At 42.2% G+C, this 22,501-nt stretch overlaps 1 protein-coding gene across 1 annotated transcript in view; it reads left to right on the top strand.

The window, feature by feature from the left end:
- Positions 1-22,501, top strand: part of LOC103185013 (dynein axonemal heavy chain 11) — a 157,308-nt gene that overhangs the window by 71,674 nt on the left and 63,133 nt on the right. Inside the window, 7 exon segments of the mRNA XM_042331896.1 lie at positions 2,538-2,780; positions 7,306-7,467; positions 8,529-8,722; positions 12,278-12,440; positions 16,461-16,584; positions 18,887-19,029; positions 21,674-21,835. Coding sequence (XP_042187830.1) covers positions 2,538-2,780; positions 7,306-7,467; positions 8,529-8,722; positions 12,278-12,440; positions 16,461-16,584; positions 18,887-19,029; positions 21,674-21,835 — 1,191 coding nt within the window.

The following is a 22,501-nucleotide window of genomic DNA, read 5'->3' as shown; positions in this document are numbered from 1 at the left end:
ATCGGAATTGAATCAGTGCCCCTCATGACAGGAGGTGAGAAATGGGATGTTTCAGGGTTTGAATGTATTATTACACATCGGATTGTTCATTCACAGGTTTATATTGTACTTTTAAAATCAATACATTTGAGTTGCTTCAAATCACTCACAAAATACAGTCACTACACTTTACGATAGATCCTATGAAGGACTTTGTGATGTCCTCCAAACGTGAAAGCTGCTATATCTCTATATTATATATGTTGTAGGTGCATTTAAGAGGAAGCTTGACATACATCTGAGAGAGAAGGGAGTAGCAGGGTATGGGAGGGAATAAGGAGGTGGAGACTCATGTGGAGCATAAACACCGACATGGCCTAGTTGGACTGAATGGCCTGTTTCCTTGTTTTACATTGTATGTAAATATCAAATGCAAGGATTATTTTAAATCAATGCTAAATGGAGTGGAAGTTGATCTTTAACTGAACCAGTCAAGAACATGATGTGGAGCATTTTGCAGCGGCGTCTGACCCAACAGGCCGAAGCAGGGGTCCATCCACATGGAGGTTGGAAGAGCTGGTAGAAGGTGGGGAACAGATTGAAGGCCTTAAACAACCTAATCCATTGGGAGGAGTTGGACTCCGCACTGTAACACTTTGCTAATGGCAAGGCAGCAGGTGCCGATGGCTTTGGTGCTGAGTTCCTAAAGCTGCTCTTACGGTGCGTGTGGATGAATCAAGAGAGACCGAGAACTTTGGAGGGATCTTACTGATTTCAGTGACTCTTAAAGTAGTGCTTTGAGGAGTCACTGCATGTCTATTACATGCAATGGAGGCTCATGGTTTGATCAGAAAGGAACAGGCTTTGTGTTCCTGAACATCCAGTACCTTGATTGGCTTGCAATGGGTAAGAAGCTGCTGCTTAAACTCCACACTCCCAACTGGCGGAATCATTGATAAATGGGAAGGGCTGTGTGTCCGAGCTGCAGATAGAAGGATAGTGGCAATATGGTGATGTGTTTCATGCTGAGCTGTGTTGCCCACCAAGCAGCTCCCAGAGAGTTCCCGGTATCTGCCATCCACCTCGTGGGCTCAAACCTGCACATATCGGAAGTCAAATGACCAATTAGTGACAATCCTGCTGGGGGAGAGGTAAAGAGCATCTCCTTGGACCTGAACTGGCTCAAAAGTGACTTGTTTGGTAATGAATTGTTGGAATTAAGACCACCATCTATGGCATTCTCCGTAGTCTAGTTCCTGAGCCAGGCGGGTCAGCAGTGTTCCAGGACACTGCTGCTAACAGCACATCCAGCCCTGCTCTTCGGCAAGACCTGGAAAAGCAAACCAGTCACTGGGGCAGGGAATTATCCCACACATCTACTGTTAACCCTACAAGCCAAAGCCCTAATGGGTAGGGTGGTCCTTGCTGCACAAACAGCAGGAAAGCTTGTCAGACACTGCTCTCAATAGCAAGCTATGCGGTTTTGGCTGGTTAGACACCAGCAGTACCCCAGTGCACACTCTGGGGTGCCCAAGCCTTGGCTCTTGCGAACCTGCGCCTATCTCCCTGTCTCCACCCCTGCTCTCCACCCTTCCCGACCCCGATCCCCAGATCGCGTCTGTAACTCTGTCTGTCCAGCGCCTTGGGACATCCTCCCAATGTGAAAGGCGCTTTACAAATGTAATTTTGTTGTTGTAATACTTTCTGGAATTAGGGAAGCAGAATGTGTCCTTCCAGGGAGAGAGTGCACATTCCATTCCAACAATCTATCTCTGGGATATCCATTTGTAAGTGGGATGCACGGAAATCTCAGTTTGGCTTGGATAGTCTTAAGCATAGTAGTGGGTTTCTGCATGTGTCAGACATCTGGTTGACCAAATTTGTTTTTGACTGAACCATTAAAACCCGTTAACGTGATAAGCCTTACACTTTATTTTCGATCATCAACAGCAACAACTTGCATTTATATAGCGCCCTTCACATAGAGTAACATCTCGGAGTGCTTCACAGGGATGGGATTGGACATCAAGTAAGGGAGAGGAAAATCAGGAGAGAGTCTAATCCTTTAAAACACTAAAGAGAATGGGAAAGAGCTGGAAAGTGGAATTAATAAAATAAGAGTTTTTTTTAAATGAACAGAGTTAGAACTGACAGTCCTCCTATGTGCTGACATGTTTTGTGTTTCTCTCACTTGCCTCTTGCCCCAGGCACAGTGATCGCTCCCCACCATTGGTGGTGGGGAGGTGGAGAAGTTTACTTATCTTGGCACAGTGCTGACATGGCGCTTTGAGCAAGTCAAAAATATCTTTAGCCAAACCTCCGAGCAGAAGGTGGGACGTTTGGAAGCTAATTATTTCACAGATCATATTGATGTGAACAGTGTGCTGCAAACCTGAATCCTAGTCAGGTTAATAGTAATACGCCAACCATGTACACTGCAAAACATGGATAGTTTCCCCATTATAACTCTGGTGTTGATAAACAGCAGTTGAAGACAATGTTAAAATAACGTTTTAAAAACTCTTTGCCTCATGTTAATCAATGTTCTCATTTTTCAGAGACATTTTACAGTGTTTGCAGTGAACTTTCCATCAGCGGACACCTTGGAGACAATCTACAGCAAGATTCTAAGTTTTCATTTTCAGCGGAATGTGAATTTTGGCTCCTCTGTGGTGAAGAGTGGCCCAGCCCTGGTCCAGGCAGCCATTTGGCTACATCAAAAGATGTCGCACAATTTCTTGCCAACGGCCATTAAATTTCACTATATTTTTAACCTTCGCGACTTCTCCAATATTTTTCAGGTGAGTGTAATTTACCTGTAAAGATTATTTATCTGACTTAACTTAACTTGATCAACTTAATTGGATCAACTTGATTAAATGAAAACTTAATTAAATTAACTTAACTAACTAACTCAAGTTGGAAGAGGTGACAATGGCATGGCAGGTGTTATGTGAGGAGTGTGACATGTGGGAGCTGATGAAGGGCAGTCTGAACCCGGGCGACTACATTTGCAGAAGATGTCTGCAACTGAGGCAGCTCCAGCTCAGTTGGAACAGTTGGAACTCAGTTCCAACTCTGAGCTGGAATCCGAGGTGCAGACACTACGGAGTATCAGAGACAGTGTGTGCTTCCTGGATAGCTACATCCTGGAGCCAGTCACTCCCCTGAGGGAATATACAGTCAACATCATTGGTTATAGTCAGGATAGGTCAATGGACAGTCAGGAGGTCAGGGGGACAACGGAAAGAGTGGTAGTAAATCCGGCATTAACCTTGAGCAATAGATATGAGATCTTTGGAATTTATATTGACAAGGAAGCCGGTGAGGTGGAAAGAAAAACTACCTCTAACACTGGGGCAAACGAGCGGATGGTTGTTGTCATTGGGGATGAGACTATTAGACAGACAGACACAATCATCTGCAACCCCAACCAGAATACCTGAAGGCTTTGTTGCCTCCCTCGGGCCAGGGTGAAGGATGTCTCGGCAGGACTAGAGAATAATTTAAAATACGAGGGCAAGGATCCGTTGGTGGTACTTTGCATAGGTACCAATGATATAGGTAGAGTTGGCCAAGATGATTTGAGAAGGGAATTCGAAGAGCTGGGGTCCAATTTGAAGTCAAGATCATCGAAGGTGGTGATATCGGGACTACTGCCTGTACCATACGACAATTGGTACACGAACAAACAAGTAAGGACTTGAATGCATGGCTAAAAGAGTGGTGCGTAACTCAGGGGTTTCTTTTTATGGGCCATTGGCACGAGTATTGGGGGAAAAGAGAGCTCTTTCAGAGAAATGGGCTGCATTTAAATCGGGCTGGGACAAATGTCCTAGCTAAACTAATTAATAGGGAGGTAAATAGGAATTTAAACTAGTAAAGGGGGGGGGGAATATATAGGTAAAATAAACCATAAGTTAGCATCAGAAAAAGTAAAGATGACAGTGCAGAATAGCATGCCAGATAAAAGGAATATGTTAACTAGGAGTAAGAAGCTTGGCAAAGCAGATAATGAATCAGAGAGTAGAGGAAAAGGTAGGAAATTAAAAATGTTATATCTGAATGCATGAAGCATTCAGAATAAAACTGATGAATTAAAAGCACAGATAGACACATATGGGTACGATCTAGTAGCCATCACTGAAACATGGTTACAAGGAGATCTAGGGTGGGAGTTAAATATTCCAGGGTTCTCAGTTTACAGGAAAGATAGGCACTGTGGGAAATGAGGTGGGGGGTAGCTCTGTTAATTAGGAATGACATAAAAGCAGCGGAGAGGAAGGATCTGAAATCCGATGACCAGGAGGTAGAGACAATATGGGTGGAAATAAAAAATAATAAGGGGCAGAAAATATTAATGGGAGTGGTTGAAAGACCCCCAAACAGTGATCACAGTATAGCACAAGGTATTAATCAAGAAATCAGTGGAGCATGTAGGAAAGATAAAGCAATAATAGTGGGTGATTTCAATCTCCACATAGATTGGGAAAACCAAATTGGCAAAAGTAGGTTAGAAGAAGAGTTCATTGAGTGTATGAGAGATAAGTTTCTAGAGTAGCACGCCGAGGAACCAACTAGGGGACAGGCCATCCTAGACCTTGTTTTGTGTAGCAAAACAGGGCTAGTCGGCAGTGTAGGTATTAAGACTCCTCTAGGGCAGAGTGATCACAATATGATTGAATTCTGCATTAAGGTAGAGAGGGATATAGTTAAATCCAAGGCAAGTATTCTGAATTTAAATAGGGCTAATTTTGTAGGTATGAGGAAAGATTTAGGTAAAATAGACTGGAGAATCAGATTAAGAGGTAAAAATGTAGACCAACAGTGGCAAATATTTAAGGATGTAGTGCATAATTCTCAGCGGTCGCATATTCCCTTGCGGAATAAGAGTATCACAGGGAAAGCAATTCATCCGTGGCTAACTAGAGCAGTTAGGGAAAGCATCAAATTAAAAGAGAAAGCTTATAAAACTGCCAAGAAAAGCAGCAAATCTGAAGATTGGGAGAGTTTTAGAAACCAGCAAAATAAAACTAAAAAACTCATTAAGAGCGAGAAAAAGAGTATGAGGGTAAGCTAGCTAGGAACATCAAGTCTGATTGTAAAAGTTTTTACAAATATATTAAGTAGAATAGGCTAATGAGGGTAAATGTAGGTCCACTTCAGTCAGAGACGGGAGAAGCTGTAATGGGGGATAAGGACATGGCAGAGTCCCTAAATGGATACTTTGCATCTGTCTTCACCCTAGAAATCACAACAAGTCTGTCAACAATAGGGATGCACTGAGGGGATAAGGACAAGGAGCAACTTAGGGATATTTTCATTACTAGAGAATTGGTGCTAGGGAAACTGTTAGCACTAAAAAGTGACAAATCCCCTGGTCTGGATGGCTTGCATCCCAGGGTTTTAAAAGAGGTAGTCGATGAGATAGTGAAGGCCTTGTGTCTGATCTTCCAAAATTCCTTGGATTCTGGATCAGTCCCCATGGATTGGAAGATTGCAAATGTCACACCACTATTTAAAAAAGATGGAAAGGAAAAGATGGGGAACTATAAGCCAGTTAGTCTCACATCAGTGATAGGAAAAATTTTAGAATAATTGATTAAGGATGTGGTAGAGCGGTATTTAGGGGAGCACAATATAATTAGACCAAGTCAACATGGCTTTACAAAAGTGAAGTCATGTTTGACAAATCTCGTAGAGTTTTTTGAGGATATTTTGAGTAAACTAGATAAGGGTGAATCGGTGGATGTGGTCTATTTGGACTTCCAGAAGGCATTTGATAAGGTGCCGCATAAAAGGTTAGTCCAAAAGATAGGGGCCCATGGAATTGGGGGGAGCATATTAACGTGGATTGGGGAATGGTTAACGGGTAGGAACAAAGAGCAGGGAAGTTTTGGGCCTTTATTCTCTAGAATATAAAAGAATTAGAGGGGATCTTATAGAAACCTATAAGATCATCAAAGGGCATGATAGAGTAGATAGTGGGAGATTGTTTCCCCTGGATGGAGAAACTAAAACCAGGGATCACAACCTCAAAATCAGAGGTCAGCCCTTTCTCAGTGGATTGAGGAAGAACTTCTTCATTCAAAGGGTGGTGAATGTATGGAACTCACTACCCCAAAGGGCTGATGACACTCAGTCCTTGAACAGATTCAAGACTGAGATAGATAGATTTCTTATTGCAAAAGGGATTAAGGGATATGGGGATAAGGCAGGGTCAGGTTATTAGCTGGAGTTAGATTAGAAGATCAGCCATGATTGAATAGTAGGGCAGGCTCGAAGGGTCGAATGGCCTACTCCTGCTCCTATATGTTATGTTATGTTAATCACCTGTTGACTGCAGGGAGTGATTTGAGCTTTAGCTAACAGTAAAAATACTGGGCATTGTATCTTTGTAACAAGGAACTCCAATCACCCAACACTGTCTGAAAAAAGAAGGGAGATTCTCCCGCTGTCTTAGCTAACAATCCTCCAGATGTACTAATCATTCACATCATGGCTGTTTGTGGGACTTTGTTGTATGCAAATTGGCTGCCACATTTCCCTACGACTATAGACATTACATTTGATAGCAATAACTTGTGAAGCGGTTGAGACGCTTCAATGTAATGAGTGCTTCATCAAATGCACCGATTCATTATTAACTCTCAAAATTATATATGAGAAAAATAGAACTACAGAAATTCACAGCACAGTTAAGAGGGTCATTCGCCCCATTCATGGCTGGGTTGACTCCCTCCAGACCAATCCTTTCATTTACTACAAAAACAACTTGCATTTTTATAGCACCCTTCACGCAGAGTAGAGTCCTGGAGTGCTTGACAGTGACGGAGTCTGACACCGAGCCAAGGGGAGAGGGAGGAGGGAGGTGACCGTAAGCATGATCCAAAAGGAAGGTCTTTAGGTGGGTTTTGAAGGGAGGGAGGGGGCAAATCGGAGGAATAGAGGGAGATGTGGAAGGATTTACTTGCCCTTTTCCCATACTCCTGCAGCTGACTCTATTTTTAGGTATTTATCTAGTTTCCTCTTGAAGGTCAGTATGATTCTGCCTCAATCACTGCTCCTGGTAGGGTAATCCATATCCTAACTACTCTGTGTGTGTGAAAACTTTTCTCCTAACCTCCTCATTTGCTTGTTTACTAACTGTTTTAAATTGACTTGTATCAATTGACACTCATGCCCACCTTCATAATTAACCTTAGGACCTATCACATTTATTGTGCCACCTTAACTCCCCACCAGATGCAGTTAGCTTTTAGTGTAAGGCTATTTAAAGTTTATCATTGGTGCATTCTAAGGATCAATCCTGTTTCCTATCTTTAGGGAATATTGTTTGCACTTCCTGATTGTTTAAAACAAGCAACGGACCTTGCACAGCTGTGGATCCATGAATCATCACGTGTCTATGAGGACAAGTTAGTAGAACCAAAAGACTCTGAACTCTTTAAGAAAGTGCTGCTAGACACAGCCAGAAAATTCTTTGATGTAAGCATGTTGACTTTTGTTGATATTAGGAAAAACACAAATGTTATAAAATTATTTATGCAGCAAGGAGAAAAGCCTTAAGAAGATTATAAGTACATTTTCTGACAGTTCAAGTGTGGGTTTGGTAGCAAATACCCAAATAAAACTGGTAAAATTTACTTACATCCAATGAAATTATTCTTGTCATTTGTGTTAATAATCCATGATTATAAATCAATCTTCAAAAAAAAATGTTCATTTGGATATTTTTCTCTCTCCCATATGGATCAGAACTTGTTGATTGCTTTGTGGATATTTCTTTTTGAAAAATGTTTCAGAATGCTTGGATGTAGAAACTTGTTTTTGCTTCTCGGTTTCCTCATCGCCTGCGGCATTGATTTGTACTTAGGATTTCCCCCGAGTGCTGACATCCCCACAGTATTTTGTCTGTGTTCATGACACCAGCAGGATATCTGACCGTGAAAGACCTTTATGGATTAAATCTATTCATAGTTGATGTGCATGTGAACGCACAGATGCACTCACAGACAGACAAACAGACACACACACACACACAAGTTCTTCCAGGTAGAGGTCAATAAAATAAACAAAAATCTCAAGCTGCAGATATCCCACTGACCTGCAGTGAAGTGTAACCATTCACGAGTCAAAAGTAACAAGTTCTCCCAGTGTTCTGGCCAACAATCCCCCAAATAAGGTTGGTCATTCGTTCATGGCTGTTTTGGGGACATTGTGTTCAAAATTGGCTGCAGCATTTACCCACAAAAACATACAATTGGTGTGCTGAATATTAAATGGATCGCAAATTTGACCTTAATATTGCTTTGTGATGTATGTGATGTGATGGGGCTGAACAGCCAGGATTTGTGGTGTTACGCAATCTTCAAGAGAAAGTGCTTCAAAAAGCTCTGCATCAAGCCAAAGATGGTTTCTAAGAAGCAAAATGAATATGAAATTCAGTGCGATAGAAATCAAATGGGGGTGCGGGGAGACCCAAATGGATCAGATGTGCTTTAATCCAAACTGCTCTTTAGAACTTATTTATTTTATTTTCTTCTCAGGGTGTGAACGATAACACTTTACTTCAGAAGCCACTGATTTATTGTCATTTTGCCCTTGGGTTTGGAGATTTCCGTTACATGCCTGTCACAGAATGGGAGAAACTAAAGAGAGTCCTGACTGAGGCACTTGACAGCTACAATGACTCCAATGCTGTGATGAACCTGGTATTATTTGAAGATGCCATGCAACATGTGTAAGTACAAAAAAGCCTTGGGTGTTAGCCTGGCTCAGTTGGTAGCACTCTCACCTCTGAGTCAGAAGAGTTGGGGTTCAAGGCCCAAATCGAACTTTGAAGGCACAATGTAGGCTGACGCTCCAAACAGTGCTAGGGGCAGGTCTCGATGTCCACAACCCCATTGCTCCAGTCCCTTGCAAGGCTCTACTGGCTCTCTGTTGCAAAACAGATCGATTTCAAGATCCTCACATTTATTTGCAAATAACTTCATGGTGTAGCACCTCTCTACCTCTCAACCTTACTCACACGCCACTCATCTACCTGCCTGACCACTTCACTCGGCTGGCTCTAGCCTTCTGCACATTCACTGTGCCCTGAAACTCTGGAACTATGTGCCTCAATCTCTCTGACGTGCCTCCTGTTTGTTTGTTATCAAATCGCACCTGAAGACTTTCCTCTTCGACCATGCCTAGAGTCATCTCCCCTTTCTCTCCAGATCAGTGTCAAGCATCACCACTGTTAAGCCATTGCTCTGAGATGCTATCCTGCGTGAAGAGCACTATATAAATTCAAGTTGTTATTGCTGTTATCTGAGATACTGCCCTCTAAAATGTTAAAATCAAAGCTCTGTCTGCCTGTTCGGGTGTATGGTAAAAAACACTATTCAAAGCACTTTTCAAAAAGAAAGGGAGTTTTTACCCTCCTAGTGTCTTGGCCACAATCCCCAGATAAAATTGGCCATTCATTTCATGGCTATTTGTGTGCACATATTGCCTGCATGTTAGCCTAAAATATCTTGGCTGAATACTTCATCTGAAGAATGGCACCTCCAACAATCAGCACTGCATTGGAATGTCAGCCTAGACTTTGATCTCAAAAATCTGACACCGGGCTTGTACCTACAACCTTTATCTCAGAGACAAGAGTGCTATCAACTGAGTTAGGCTGACTTGTAGTATAATAATTAAATAGCTTGTGAAAAAATGTTTTTTTTTAGATGGTGTTTGATGGGGTGTAGATTTCCTGCTTTTCTCTTTATTTCTGTGTTATTGTGAAGTGTTTGGTTGCAGTGGGTGAATCTAATGGTGTGATCCGTTTCCCAGAGCAAAAATGTTTGTCCACTCAACAGCACCTCTAAGGGAGATTCCAGGTTGAAATAGTGAGTTCCTGTATGGAGTCCTGCAGCTCAGTGGTTAGAGTATTCACCTCGTAAAAGTGAGAGATCTGGGTTTGATTCCCAGCCAGGAGAAAGGTTGGCCAAGTTTCCTTACACCACACGCCTGTTTACCTAGCAGTAAATAGGAACCCGGCTGTTCATCGATTGGAGGATTGCTTTTTCCGGGGGTAATAATTCCTTCAAAATAATAATAATAATAATAAAATTGGTCACTCAATCCACGACTGTTTGTGGGACACTGCTGTGTGCAATTGGCTGCTGTGTTTCGCCCACAAAATATACAATCAATTCACTTTACAGTATATTCTGTGAAACACTTTGAGCTGTCTCAAAGACGTGATAAGGTGCTATATCAAATGCAAAGATTATTATTAGTTCAGTTTATGTGTGTTCCTACATGCAGAATCATTGGCGCTGACACCTGTGTGCTCATATGTCCACGCTGCTCATGTTCCTCCTCCTTCACATGCCATTGTTGTCACGTGTTTATGTGCTTGTGTCGCCTTCATACATGCATGACCCATGGGAACTCTTTCAACCCAATCTATGCGTGGAGCGCAGTTCCTGCTGGTTAACAGGAATTCTAACAGGATTCCATATTGAATCCCTTTAGGAAAAAAGACAAATTAGATCTGATTATTGTTTATTTTATTCTATATCAAGTAGGATTAATAGAAAATAAATGTAGGAGACAGCAGTTAGTAACCTTTCAAAGGTAGGTCCTTGTTAAGTTCAAATGTCATCACATCAGGCACTGCATCTACTTTAAGTCCACTGAACAATGTAGTTACAAAATGATAAGAATCCTCCTTTATTATAAAAATATTACTAATAAATGGAAGGATTATTTTATTAAGGGGCTTTTTATTAATATTGTTTCTGTGCTATCAGCAAGACCGAGGCCCTCCTGATTGACTCACGCCAGTGCCTCCGCACCTCAGGCGCTGGCAGCATCAGCCTCCATGGCTGCACACTCAACCTCACTAAGCCAGTCAGGAACCTGGGTGTCTTGTTTGACCCTGAACTGTCCTTTCTCCCCCACATCCGCGGCATGACCAGCACCGCCTACCACCACCTTCGCAACATTGCCAGACTCCGCCACTGCTTCACCCCTCAGGCTGCGGAAACCCTCACCCACACATTCGTCACCTCAAGGCTCGACTACGGGAACTCCCTCCTCATCGGCCTTCCCAACTCTTCCCTTCACAAGCTGCAGATCATCCAAAACTGCAACTCGTGTACTCTCACGCACCAGACTCCGTGACCCCATCACTCCCACCCTCGCCCGACTCCACTGGCTCCCCATCCCCACAGAGGATCAAGTTCAACATCCTCGTCCTCACCTTTAAAGCCATCCATGGCGTTGCCCCCTCCTACCTCTCTGACCTGCTGACTAACTACCAACCTGCCCGCTCCCTGCGTTCATCAGGCTCCGGCCCTGCTCCATGTCTCCCGCCCGACCCGCCTTAACATCGATGTCCAGGCTTTCAGCCTCTCTACCCCCACACTCTGGAACTCCATCCCACAGTCCTTTAGCCTCGCTTCCTCCCTTGCCTCCTTCAAGGCCGGTCTCAAGACCCTTCTCTTCGACCGTGCCTTTGGTCTCCCTCCCACCTCTCTGCCTTCCCTCACCCCTACACCACCCCTCCCCCATGCTCAGGCCCCGACATCTGACTGTTCAGCGCTTTGGGAAGTCCTCCCGACATGAAAGGCGCTCTATAAATGTAATTTTGTTGTTGTTGTTGCTATCATTACTGGTTAAAGAAGGTTCTTGCATTTTAATGTTGAGTCTGTATTCAGGGCTGTTAACTGTGGCATCTATCTTATCAGCCTAGCTGTATCAGCACTCTTGCCTCTGATTCAGAAAGTTGTAGGTTCAAGCCCACGTCAGGACTTGGAATTCATACGGTCTTAGCTGACAATTCAATGCTAGGGATGTGCTGCATTGTTGGATGAGACATTAAAGCAAGGCCCTGTCTGCTTGTTCAGGTGGACGTTAAACATCCTATGGCACTATTCAAGAAAGAGAAGGGAGTTTATCTTGGTGTCCTGGCCAACAATCCCCCAAATAAAATTAGTAATTCACTTCATGGCTGTTTTTGCCCACACAACATGCAGTCACTCCACTTTGCAGTATATCCTGTGAAGCGCTTTGTAATGTGCTCCTGACGTGAATGGCACTATACCGAATATAAAGATTATTGTTATTATAACATACAAACATGCCACTGATTGTGGATGATGCTTCAATGCATAGTTTTAATGCAAAGGAACATGAGACATCCTGTTCCTTTGCATGAAAACTATGCATTGAACAAGTAAACAGTGTGACTTGAAAGTATAGAAAAACAATTTATTAATGCGATATTTAAATGTTCTGGGTCTTTATATACAAGGTGTCGAATAAGTCGGATTTTGGAGAGCAGCCGGGGATATGCCCTTCTGGTTGGAGTTGGTGGCAGTGGGAAGCAGAGCCTATCCAGATTGGCTGCTTATATCAGCTCTTTTGAAGTATTTCAGATCACACTGAAGAAAGGCTATGGGATCCAAGACTTAAAGGTAAATATTCCCTGTGAATGAAATTGCCTTGATCAAGAAGTCAGTCTCAGTTATTATCATATGTGTAATATTTTCCTGTTAGCATCCTGAGTTTTAAGTAGTGCTTCCTCTAAAGGTATTGTGTATAATGAACCTGAAATTCCACCTAATCTTAGCCTGCAAGACCATTGTCGTAAAATGTAAGATTGCGCAGAATTGTGGAAAGTTCATAAATTTAGTATTAATTTGCAAGCCTACTCTTGTTAATAACTACTTACAATCTTATTTTGAATTCCGGTTTTATCTGAGCATTTTCTGCAATACTGCATTATCTTAAATTCTAAGACAAGACAGTCTTGCAAACTAGGAACAGATGGAAATCCAGGTCTCTAATGTTTAACTGAACAGATGTGTGATCTGAAAGACTGTATGTATAAATTACTATGTTGGTACAATAAACTACATCGCAGCACTTTATTCAGTTCACGTGGAACAACACTGAAAATGTTTTTTTAAAATTCCAGTAGTATCTTCTCAGTTTGGATTAAGAACATTCAGAGAGCTCAAAATTAAATGTGAGAAGCCATGCCTTTTTTTTGGTCAGCCAGGTGTCTGACACATGTGGAAACCCATCACCATGCTTAAGAATATGCAAACCAGGCTGAGAATTCCATGCATCCCACCTAACATGGAAATTCCAGAGGTAGATTGTAGGGTTGAAATGGAATGCGCACTCTCTCCCTGGAGTGACACATCCTGTTTTCCTATCCGGAAAGTAATAGGCGCAGGTTAGTAGGAGGCAAGGCTTGGGGACCCCAGAGTGGGTTTGCAAGGTTTGAGATAAATGCAAGTTGTTGTTGTTGAGAGTTTATACCCACCTATATCTTGCATGTACTTTTCTGAGTATTAGCATACATCTGTATCCTGTCCTGCCACCGTATGTGTCCTTCATTTATTTTTTAATCATCTCAATAGTGATGTTTCATTTAGATTCATCATGCCAATAATGACTCCAAATATGCCTTGTGTTGTTTGTGGAAGATCAACATTGGGTTTAACATAACATAACATGTAGGAGCAGGAGTAGGCCATTTGGCCCTTTGGCCCTTCGAGACAGCCCCACCATTTAATCACGGCTGATCTTCTAATCTTAACTCCAGCTAATAACCTGACCCTGCCTTATCCCCATATTCCTTAATCCCTTTTGCAATAAGAAATCTATCTATCTCAGTCTTGAATATGTTCAAGGACTGAGTGTCAACAGCCCTTTGGGGTAGCGAGTTCCATATATTCACCACCCTTTGAGTGAAGAAGTTCTTCCTCAACTCAGTGCGAAAGGGCTGGCCTCTGATTTTAAGGTTGTGACCCCTGGTTTTAGTTTCTCCAACCAGGGGAAACGATCTCCCACTATCTACTCTATCATGTCCTTTGATGATCTTATAGGTTTCTATAAGATCCCCTTTGATTCTTCTATATTCTAGAGAATATAGGCCCAAATTGGTCAGCCTATCCTCGTAACTTATCCCCTTCATCCCTGGTACTAACCTAATAAATCTACGCTGCATCCCCTCCAAGGCAAGTACATCCTTCCTTAAATAAGAAGACCAAAACTGCACACAGTATTCCAGGTGTGGTCTCACCAGGGCCCTATACAGTTGCAGCAAAACTTCCCCACTCTTATACTCTAATCCTTTCATACTGAATGCTAACATACCGTTCGCCTTCCTAATTGCTGCTGCACCTGCAGACTAACTTTCTGTGATTGGTGTACAAGGACACCCAAGTCCCTCTGGACGCTAACACATTCCAATCTCTCCCCTTCTAAAAAATAACCCGCTCTACTGTTTTTGCTACCGAGGTGGATGACTTCGCACTTCCCTACATTATACTTCATCTGCCACCTATTGCCCAATCACCTAATCTATCTGTGTCTCGCTGCATTTTTTTAATGTCATCCTCCTAGTTTTGTGTCATCCACGAATTTAGATATATTAACTTCTATGTCCTCATCTAGATCGTTGATGTAGATGGTAAATAGCTGAGGCCCAAGGACTAATCTTTGTGGCACTCCACTAGTCACATCCCGCCAATCTGAAAAGGACCCGTTTATCCCTACTCTTTGTTTCCTACCCGTTAACCATTCCCCAATCCACGTTAATATGCTCCCCCAATTCCATGGGCCCTATCTTTTGGACTAACCTTTTATGCGGCACCTTATCGAATGCCTTCTGGAAGTCCAAATAGACCACATCCACTGATTCACCCTTATCTAGTTTACTCAAAATATCCTCAAAAAACTCTATGAGATTTGTCAAACATGACTTCCCTTTTGTAAAGCCATGTTGACTTGGTCTAATTATATTGTGCCCCCCCTAAATACCGCACTACCACATCCTTAATCAACGATTCTAAAATTTTCCTATCACTGATGTGAGACTAACTGGCCTATAGTTCCCCATCTTTTCCTTTCCACCTTTTTTAAATAGTGGTGTGACATTTGCGATCTTCCAACTCATGGGGACTGTTCCAGAATCCAAGGAATTTTGGAAGATCAGACACAAGGCCTCCACTATCTCATAAGCTACCTCTTTTAAAACCCTGGGATGCAAGCCTTCCGGACCAGGGGATTTGTCAGTTCTTAGTGCTAACAGTTTCCCTAGCACCAATTCTCTAATAATGAAAATATCCCTAAGTTGCTGCCTGTCCTTATCCCCTCAGTGCATCCCTATTGTTGACAGACTTGTTGTGATTTCTAGGGTGAAGACAGATGCAAAGTATCCATTTAGGGACTCTGCCATGTCCTTATCCCCCATTACAGCTTCTCCCGTCTCTGACTGAAGTGGACCTAAATTTACCCTCACTAGCCTATTCCACTTAATATATTTGTAAAAACTTTTACAATCAGACTTAATGTTCCTAGCTAGCTTACCCTCATACTCCTTTTTCTCGCTCTTAATGAGTTTTTTAGTTTTATTTTGCTGGTTTCTAAAACTCTCCCAATCTTCAGATTTGCTGCTTTTCTTGGCAGTTTTATAAGCTTTTTCTTTTAATTTGATGCTTTCCCTAACTGCTCTAGTTAGCCATGGATGACTTGCTTTCCCTGTGATACTCTTATTCCGCAAGGGAATATGCGACCGCTCAGAATTTTGCACTACATCCTTAAATATTTGCCACTGTTGGTCTACATTTTTACCTCTTAATCTGATTCTCCAGTCTATTTTACCTAAATCTTTCCTCATACCTACAAAATTAGCCCTATTTAAATTCAGAATACTTGCCTTGGATTTAACTATATCCCTCTCTACCTTAATGCAGAATTCAATCATATTGTGATCACTCTGCCCTAGAGGAGTCTTAATACCTACACTGCCGACTAGCACTGTTTTGCTGCACAAAACAAGGTCTAGGATGGCCTGTCCCCTAGTTGGTTCCTTGGCGTGCTGCTCTTGAAACTTATCTCTCATACACTCAATGAACTCTTCTTCTAACCTACTTTTGCCAATTTGGTTTTCCCAATCTATGCTGATCAGTTTTCTATGCGGATCAGTTCAGATACTAGTGGTTTGGAGTTGTGTTTGTGTCTTGTGTTTAATGCACATAAAGCACTTAAATATATTGGGGCACCTGGGTCCAGATTTGTTCTGTTGATATAGCACTTTAGAGTGTCTAGAATTTGACAAATTTGTTGAATTCAGTCTCACCTGTTCTCTATAGCTCTTTGAAAAACTTTGTTTGGATGCAATAGTTCCTTTCTTTGCCCTTCAGGCTACATTCCCTGGTATCTCTCCAAGAAGATGAGCAGGTGATCACAGATACAGGTTTGTGGCTAGCTGAGGAGGAGCCATGATGTATAACCTGAGGTTGTACACCCTGGCTGTGTTTCCTTCACTCCTTAGTGGTGAAACACAACACTGCCCCTCAACTAACTGGGGTTTAAATGCTGGGTGTCCCAGTCTGCATCACAACTCCTCGATGTATTGTGGCATCTGGGCCGCCTTTTGTTTGTTAACGTTTGTAATATGTCACCTCTTGCCTGTCTAGGTTGATCTTGCTAATTTGTACATCAAGACTGGAGCCAGAAACCTGCCAACTGTCTTTCTGCTGACAGATGCTCAAGTGCCAGATGAACGTTTCCTGGTGCTCATCAATGATTTGCTGGCATCAGGTGAAGAACAAATGTGTGTAGTGTGTAGAAAAATAACTGCAGGGGCTGGAAATCTGAAATAAAAACACAACATGCTGGAAATCCACAGCATTGAGTTAGGCAACAGCCTGGCTCAACTGATGACATTCTGCCCTCTGGATCAGAAGATTATGGGTTGAAGCCCATTGTCAGAACTTTGAGTTGATAGTCTAGGCTGACACTGTGGCGTAGTGCTGCATCGTCACAGTCCTTCACATATGACATTAAACCCACCTGATAGTTCAGGTGGATGTTTTGATGAGGTGAAGCAGGCTGGTTTTACTGGGAACTTTCTCTCCCAATCCCTCTGCCTTGGCCCCTTCTTCCTCTCTTTAGGATCACGACTGAAGACCTTTCTGTTCGACCCTGCTTATGTCACCTCCTCCCCTCCCCGAGCTCAGCATCAGACTCCGCCATTGTTAAGCTTTTCGAAACGAGTGATGTTGGCGGCAACCTAATAACCTGAATCGAACCCAGATCCTCTCGCTTGCGAGGCGAGTGCTCTAACTACAGGAGTCCAAAAGCGACAATTATATCTGAACTCACGTTATAAAGAAATACGTCATAACGTGACTACCCTGTAAAGTGCAAGAACTGAGTTATAAAAGGTCCTCCTCCAGAGAAAGAGGTTTGTAAGCCAGGACACTGGGAGAAACTCCCCAAATTTGCAAATTGCAGCAAAAATATGCAATCCAGTCATTGTCCTCTTTGTTTCAACCTGTTTATTTACTTTTACCAACCTGGAAAGAACACCTGATGCATTGGGCAGACAACAGAGTTTTGCTCTGAATCATCCCTTCACTTGCCCTGTAACTGATGGCTCGTGACCATCACTCACTGGGTCCTTGTTCCATCTGGTGCTGTATGCCCTCAGTGACTGCTCCTCCTTACTCCACCTGCTTGATCTCATTCTGGTGATTAATGGCAAAACATGAGGTCTAATTTATAGGATTTATTGAATCACGGGGCATGTTAAATCTTTTGTCTTCAACCCCACCCCCTGAGGTCGAGTGATCAGCTGTGTGGATTATGAGACTGCCTCCTTATATGAAAGGCACTAGAGAAATGTAAATTGTATTGTAAATGTAAGTACTTAGAGAGATTTGCATGATACAGTATATAGAGACAGCACCCCAGGGGTGGGGGGAGAGAGTGGAGGGGGAGGGAAAGAGAGAAGCAAGAGAGAGAGACACACCCACACAGAGCATCCTCAAATGGTGGGGGGAGAGAGAGAGAGAACTTTTTAGGATGTGACGCAATAAAGACACAGGCAAAGAGATAGATTTGAGAGGATTTTGAACATTGGGGAGATAGGCATTTAATATAGTGCCTTATCACATCATCAAGACGTCGCTAAAGCTCTTCAGTTTGTTTGAATGGTTGGTGCACTGAATATTGATTGCATAAGGTTTTTCAACCAATTTAGGAATAGGTCACTGGCCTAACTCGACTCATTCTGTGAATCACCTTTCAAACGCCAGCTTCCTTCCGGTCAAGGAAAGGAAGCTGGGATGATAATATTAAAAGTTGAATTTTTTATCCCGTGGACATTTAGTGCAATTTTGTTTAATGCTGTGGTTTTCTTTAGTAAGTTATGTTCTTTCTGTTTCTGCTGCTTCTTGCCCCGTGGCACACACACTTTCTGGGGAAACAGAGGAGACTGTGGAGAGCTGCTGTCAGTCCTCCACCGCTGTTCTTTATCTGTCCACAATAAGGGAAGAGGAGCAACTACCCTGTTGCTCCCTCCCCTTTCTCCAGGGAAGCCTCGCTTCAGCACCTCCTAACATTGACCCAGTGAAGATCAGACAATTACCTCTGTGGAAAATTGTGTGTCACATCCTCATTCTCCACCGAACCTTCTCCAGTGCATCAACAAACTAAATAATAATAACCCTTGCATTTATTATACTATCTTCTCCCCTGCTTGCTATCCATCCCCATCACTGTTGAGCACGCTAAGAAATTATCACGCGGTAAATCCTGTGAAGCGTTTAAGTCGTCCTCTCGACATGAAAGGTGCTATGTCATATGCAAGGCTTATTATTTTATTGTCACATTGACCATGAAGTCAAAAGCAGCCACTAGTTATTACTGGTCTTGAGAGTGAAACACCTCATCAAACCACACTCGCCCCCGCCTCCCACTGTGGCTAGTGTTTATATTATATGCCACATTTCCCCCTCTCACACATCATATTCGCCTCAGCACATTAATAACACTTTCCTTTTATAGCGCCTCTCTCACTCAGCATCTGTTGATATGACCCTGATATGTTCTTTAACAGGTGAAATTCTGGATCTGTTCAGTGAGGAGGAGGTTGACAGTATATTCACAGGAATACGCAACGAGGTCCGAGGTCTAGGGATGCTGGATACCCGGGAAAATTGCTGGAAGTTCTTCTTGGAAAGAGTACGGCAACAACTTAAGGTAAATCACATCAATCAAAAGCTTCAGAAATAACTTTTTTTTAAAAGGTACTTTGGGGCAAATGCTTTTTTTTAACTAAAATGTCCCATCCTATTTTTTATATTTAAGAAAATTTATCCCCATTCGAGATGGGCAATTTTGTCTCCTTGCATTTTACCACGTGGAGTGACGGGGTAATGCTAGGTCTGCTACATGTCACTGCAGCAAGCACCGCTTGAAAGATGCTTTGCAGACTGCCATTTACTTCACTTGTAGTTTTTCTATGTTTTAAAACAATCTTATCTTTAGTTTTCAGAATCCTGGCTTTAAACTAACAGCTATTCTAGCACTTACAACGTCACGTTAAAGCACATATTCCCTGAATAGAAGTATATGTACTGCATCCTGTTTTTAAAACATTTTGCAGGTTGTGCCAGTCCCCCCATGTGCCATTTCTTTGGAAAGTCCTCTGTTGCAGAATGGAAAGATTCTTACATGGATTACAGGACATTTCGCCTACAAAATATACAGTCAATTCACAACTGTATATATGTTTACATTATACTATAAACAGTATATTCTGTGAAGGCTTTGAGACATATCAAAGACGTGATAAGGCGTATATTAAATGCTAAGATTATTATAAATGATTCAGATGGAAATGGGCCATTCAGCCCAGCCAGTCCGTTCCGGTGTTTGTGCTCCACATGAGTCTCCACCCACTCCTTATTCTCTCCCATACCCTTCCATTCCCTTCTCCCTTATGTACAGTCTAACTTCCTCTTGAATGCATCTATACTATCTGATTTAACCACCGCTTCAAGCAGCAGGTTTCACAATCTCAGTGTGAAGTAGTTCATCCTAAATTCTCCTTTGAATTCCCTCGTCACTATCTTATACTTGTGTCCTCCGGTTACGGACTCCTCAACCAGTGGGAACTACCTGTTCTCTTTGAACCATCAATTTCCTGCAGGACAGGTTCTTAATTTGAACCCAGCTGTCGAGTTTGAATGGAATTTAATGAGGGCAAAATCTGTGCTCGCTTATATGATATCAGCAAATCGGGTGCAACAATTAACCTCAACGCCCTCGAGTTAGGAAAGGAAAAGACAGCCAAGGTTCTCACTCCTGCTCATGGTTATCCAGAGACCTCTGCTGGAAGGTGCTTGTTTGTGCATGTCAGGTCAAGTGAGGTGAGGACCAGGCTTAATTGTGCTGGTTCCTGTGGTGGAATCAGCCTGCCCACACCGTCAGGGCTCACATGTGAATATTGACCACTTGGGCGAGGAATCGCAGGGTTGAGGGATGCCAGGGTGTAAGGAACCTTAGCACATTGGAAGGAAAAATAAATGCTTTCAAGCAAGGGGAGAAAATCTGGTGGAGAATTAATAGGAATATTGGTTTATTTTAAAAGTCATTCTCCGTTTGAAACTTTCACGGCCAGCATTTACTTATTCAGGTGAATTCAAATAGAACCATTATTATGGGGCCTTTGCTCGTGTGATTTTTTTTGTGCCACAATGACACAAGCTACCAGAGCACCAGACTGGGGAAATGCTTTGATCTCCTCACAATATGACCTCGTTTAATGGCCCTCCCTCTCCCTGCAGCTTGTGTGAGCCGCTGCTCCACTCCACAGTCAGCAGCGCCCCTGCAGGCTCCCAGCTTAAACTTCCAGCTAAACAACTGCTGCGCTGCTACTTCTACATAGCAGTTTTCAAATTATTCACCTTTCATCTATTTTTATTATTATAAATAATAATAACCCTTACATTTGGTACAGCACCTTTATAAATAATAATAATCCTTGCATTTGATACAGCGCCTTATCATGTCTTCGCGACATCTCAAAGCGCTTCACAGAATATACTGTAAAGTAATTTGACTGTTATTTTGCCCGCAAAACGGTGCAGCCAATTGCGCACAGCAGTGTCCCACAAACAGTAAGGAAGCTTTCCTAAAGTTTTGCCCTGCCTCATAATCAAAACTCTCTCTTGTGAGTCAAATGCCCTAACCACTGAGCTATAGGACTCTACATCTTTCACTTCAGGTGAACATCTCAAAGCACTTCACAGGATATACTGTAAACTATAGCGACAGTGTTTATGTAGCTAAATGAATATCTTTCAATCTTTTGAAATTTACGATGTGTAGTTTGCTTGCTATACTCTGGAGTCTGAAATCCAATATTTGGAATAAGTAGTAAATAAGCATCAAGACTAACTTGTGACTCCTCCAGTTAATTGATGGTGTATCAGGTAGGCCTGAAGGAAATCCACTTCAATGCAACTTATTTCTGGGTGTGTGGGAGAGCAGTTTCCACAGGTCAACGTGTCGCACACCCAATTACTGTCAGGAGACACCAGCGGCCACTTTTTGCAAATGTCATCCCCAGCCAGGATGCTAAAATTGGGGCTGTCATCTTAGCACCAGCTAAACACAGCAAAAAACACTCAATTTAGTGCTGGTTTTAGTTCACGTAAGGAGGAATGCCCTCCAATTAGTTTCTGTTATCTTAAGTCTTCTGAAGGTAAATGGCTTTTTGGCTAATCTCATTAGAATTGCTGACCCTCTGATGATCTCCTAATGTGATAATGATTCATGTTGTGCGCTCACTTTGATCGAGGCTGTTCTCTGGTTATGACTGTAGTCTCTTTCCCTGCAGGTTGTTCTCTGTTTTTCCCCAGTTGGTTCCACCTTGCGCGTAAGAGCCCGGAAGTTTCCAGCCATAGTTAATTGCACAGCTATTGACTGGTTTCATGAGTGGCCACAGGAGGCCCTAGTGTCTGTCAGCAGGAGATTCATTGAGGAGATTGAAGGGATTGAGGTGCGTGTCTTAAAACTGTTTGTAGTGTCTGTCAAAGTCAGTGTGGAGAAATGCATCAACGTGTGACACTTCAAAGACATTTCTTTATCTTAGCCACACCGTTTCTGCAATAACAACAACAACTTGCATTTATATAGCACCCTTCACGTGTCCCGGAGAGCTTTATAAGAATAAGAAACACAAACCAAAAATGCTTCTAGTATAAACATAGTAAATGTAATGTTCGTACTTGAGAGCGTTCCTTAGCATCTTTTAAATGAGAAATACTGTATTGCAACTCTTTTGTTTTCCAAATGTGTTGCGAGACTTCTTATTTCAGTCTGCTACAATATTCTATCAGTATTAATACTTAATATGTACAGGTCTAATGAAAATCACCATTGTTAACATAAATCTCACCTGTACATATACAGCACACATATATAAACAGAAATACGTATTTATTGAAACTTCAGTTTCACAAAATCATAGGTTTATGAATTATGGTGCCACATATAGTTAACTTACCTCAAATTTTATAACTTTGTTCAAATATGTTAGTTTATTATGCAAGTTTATGAATGAAATGTAAAAATAGTAATAATCACGCATTTGCTGACTAACAAAAATAATAAATAATAATAATCCTTGCATTTGATACAGCACCTTATCGTGTCGTCAAGACAT

The sequence above is a fragment of the Callorhinchus milii genome, unplaced genomic scaffold (genome assembly GCF_018977255.1).
Source record: "Callorhinchus milii isolate IMCB2004 unplaced genomic scaffold, IMCB_Cmil_1.0 Scaffold2, whole genome shotgun sequence".
NCBI classification, from domain to species: Eukaryota; Metazoa; Chordata; class Chondrichthyes; order Chimaeriformes; family Callorhinchidae; genus Callorhinchus; species Callorhinchus milii.
This window is presented reverse-complemented; position numbering and strand designations above follow the sequence as displayed.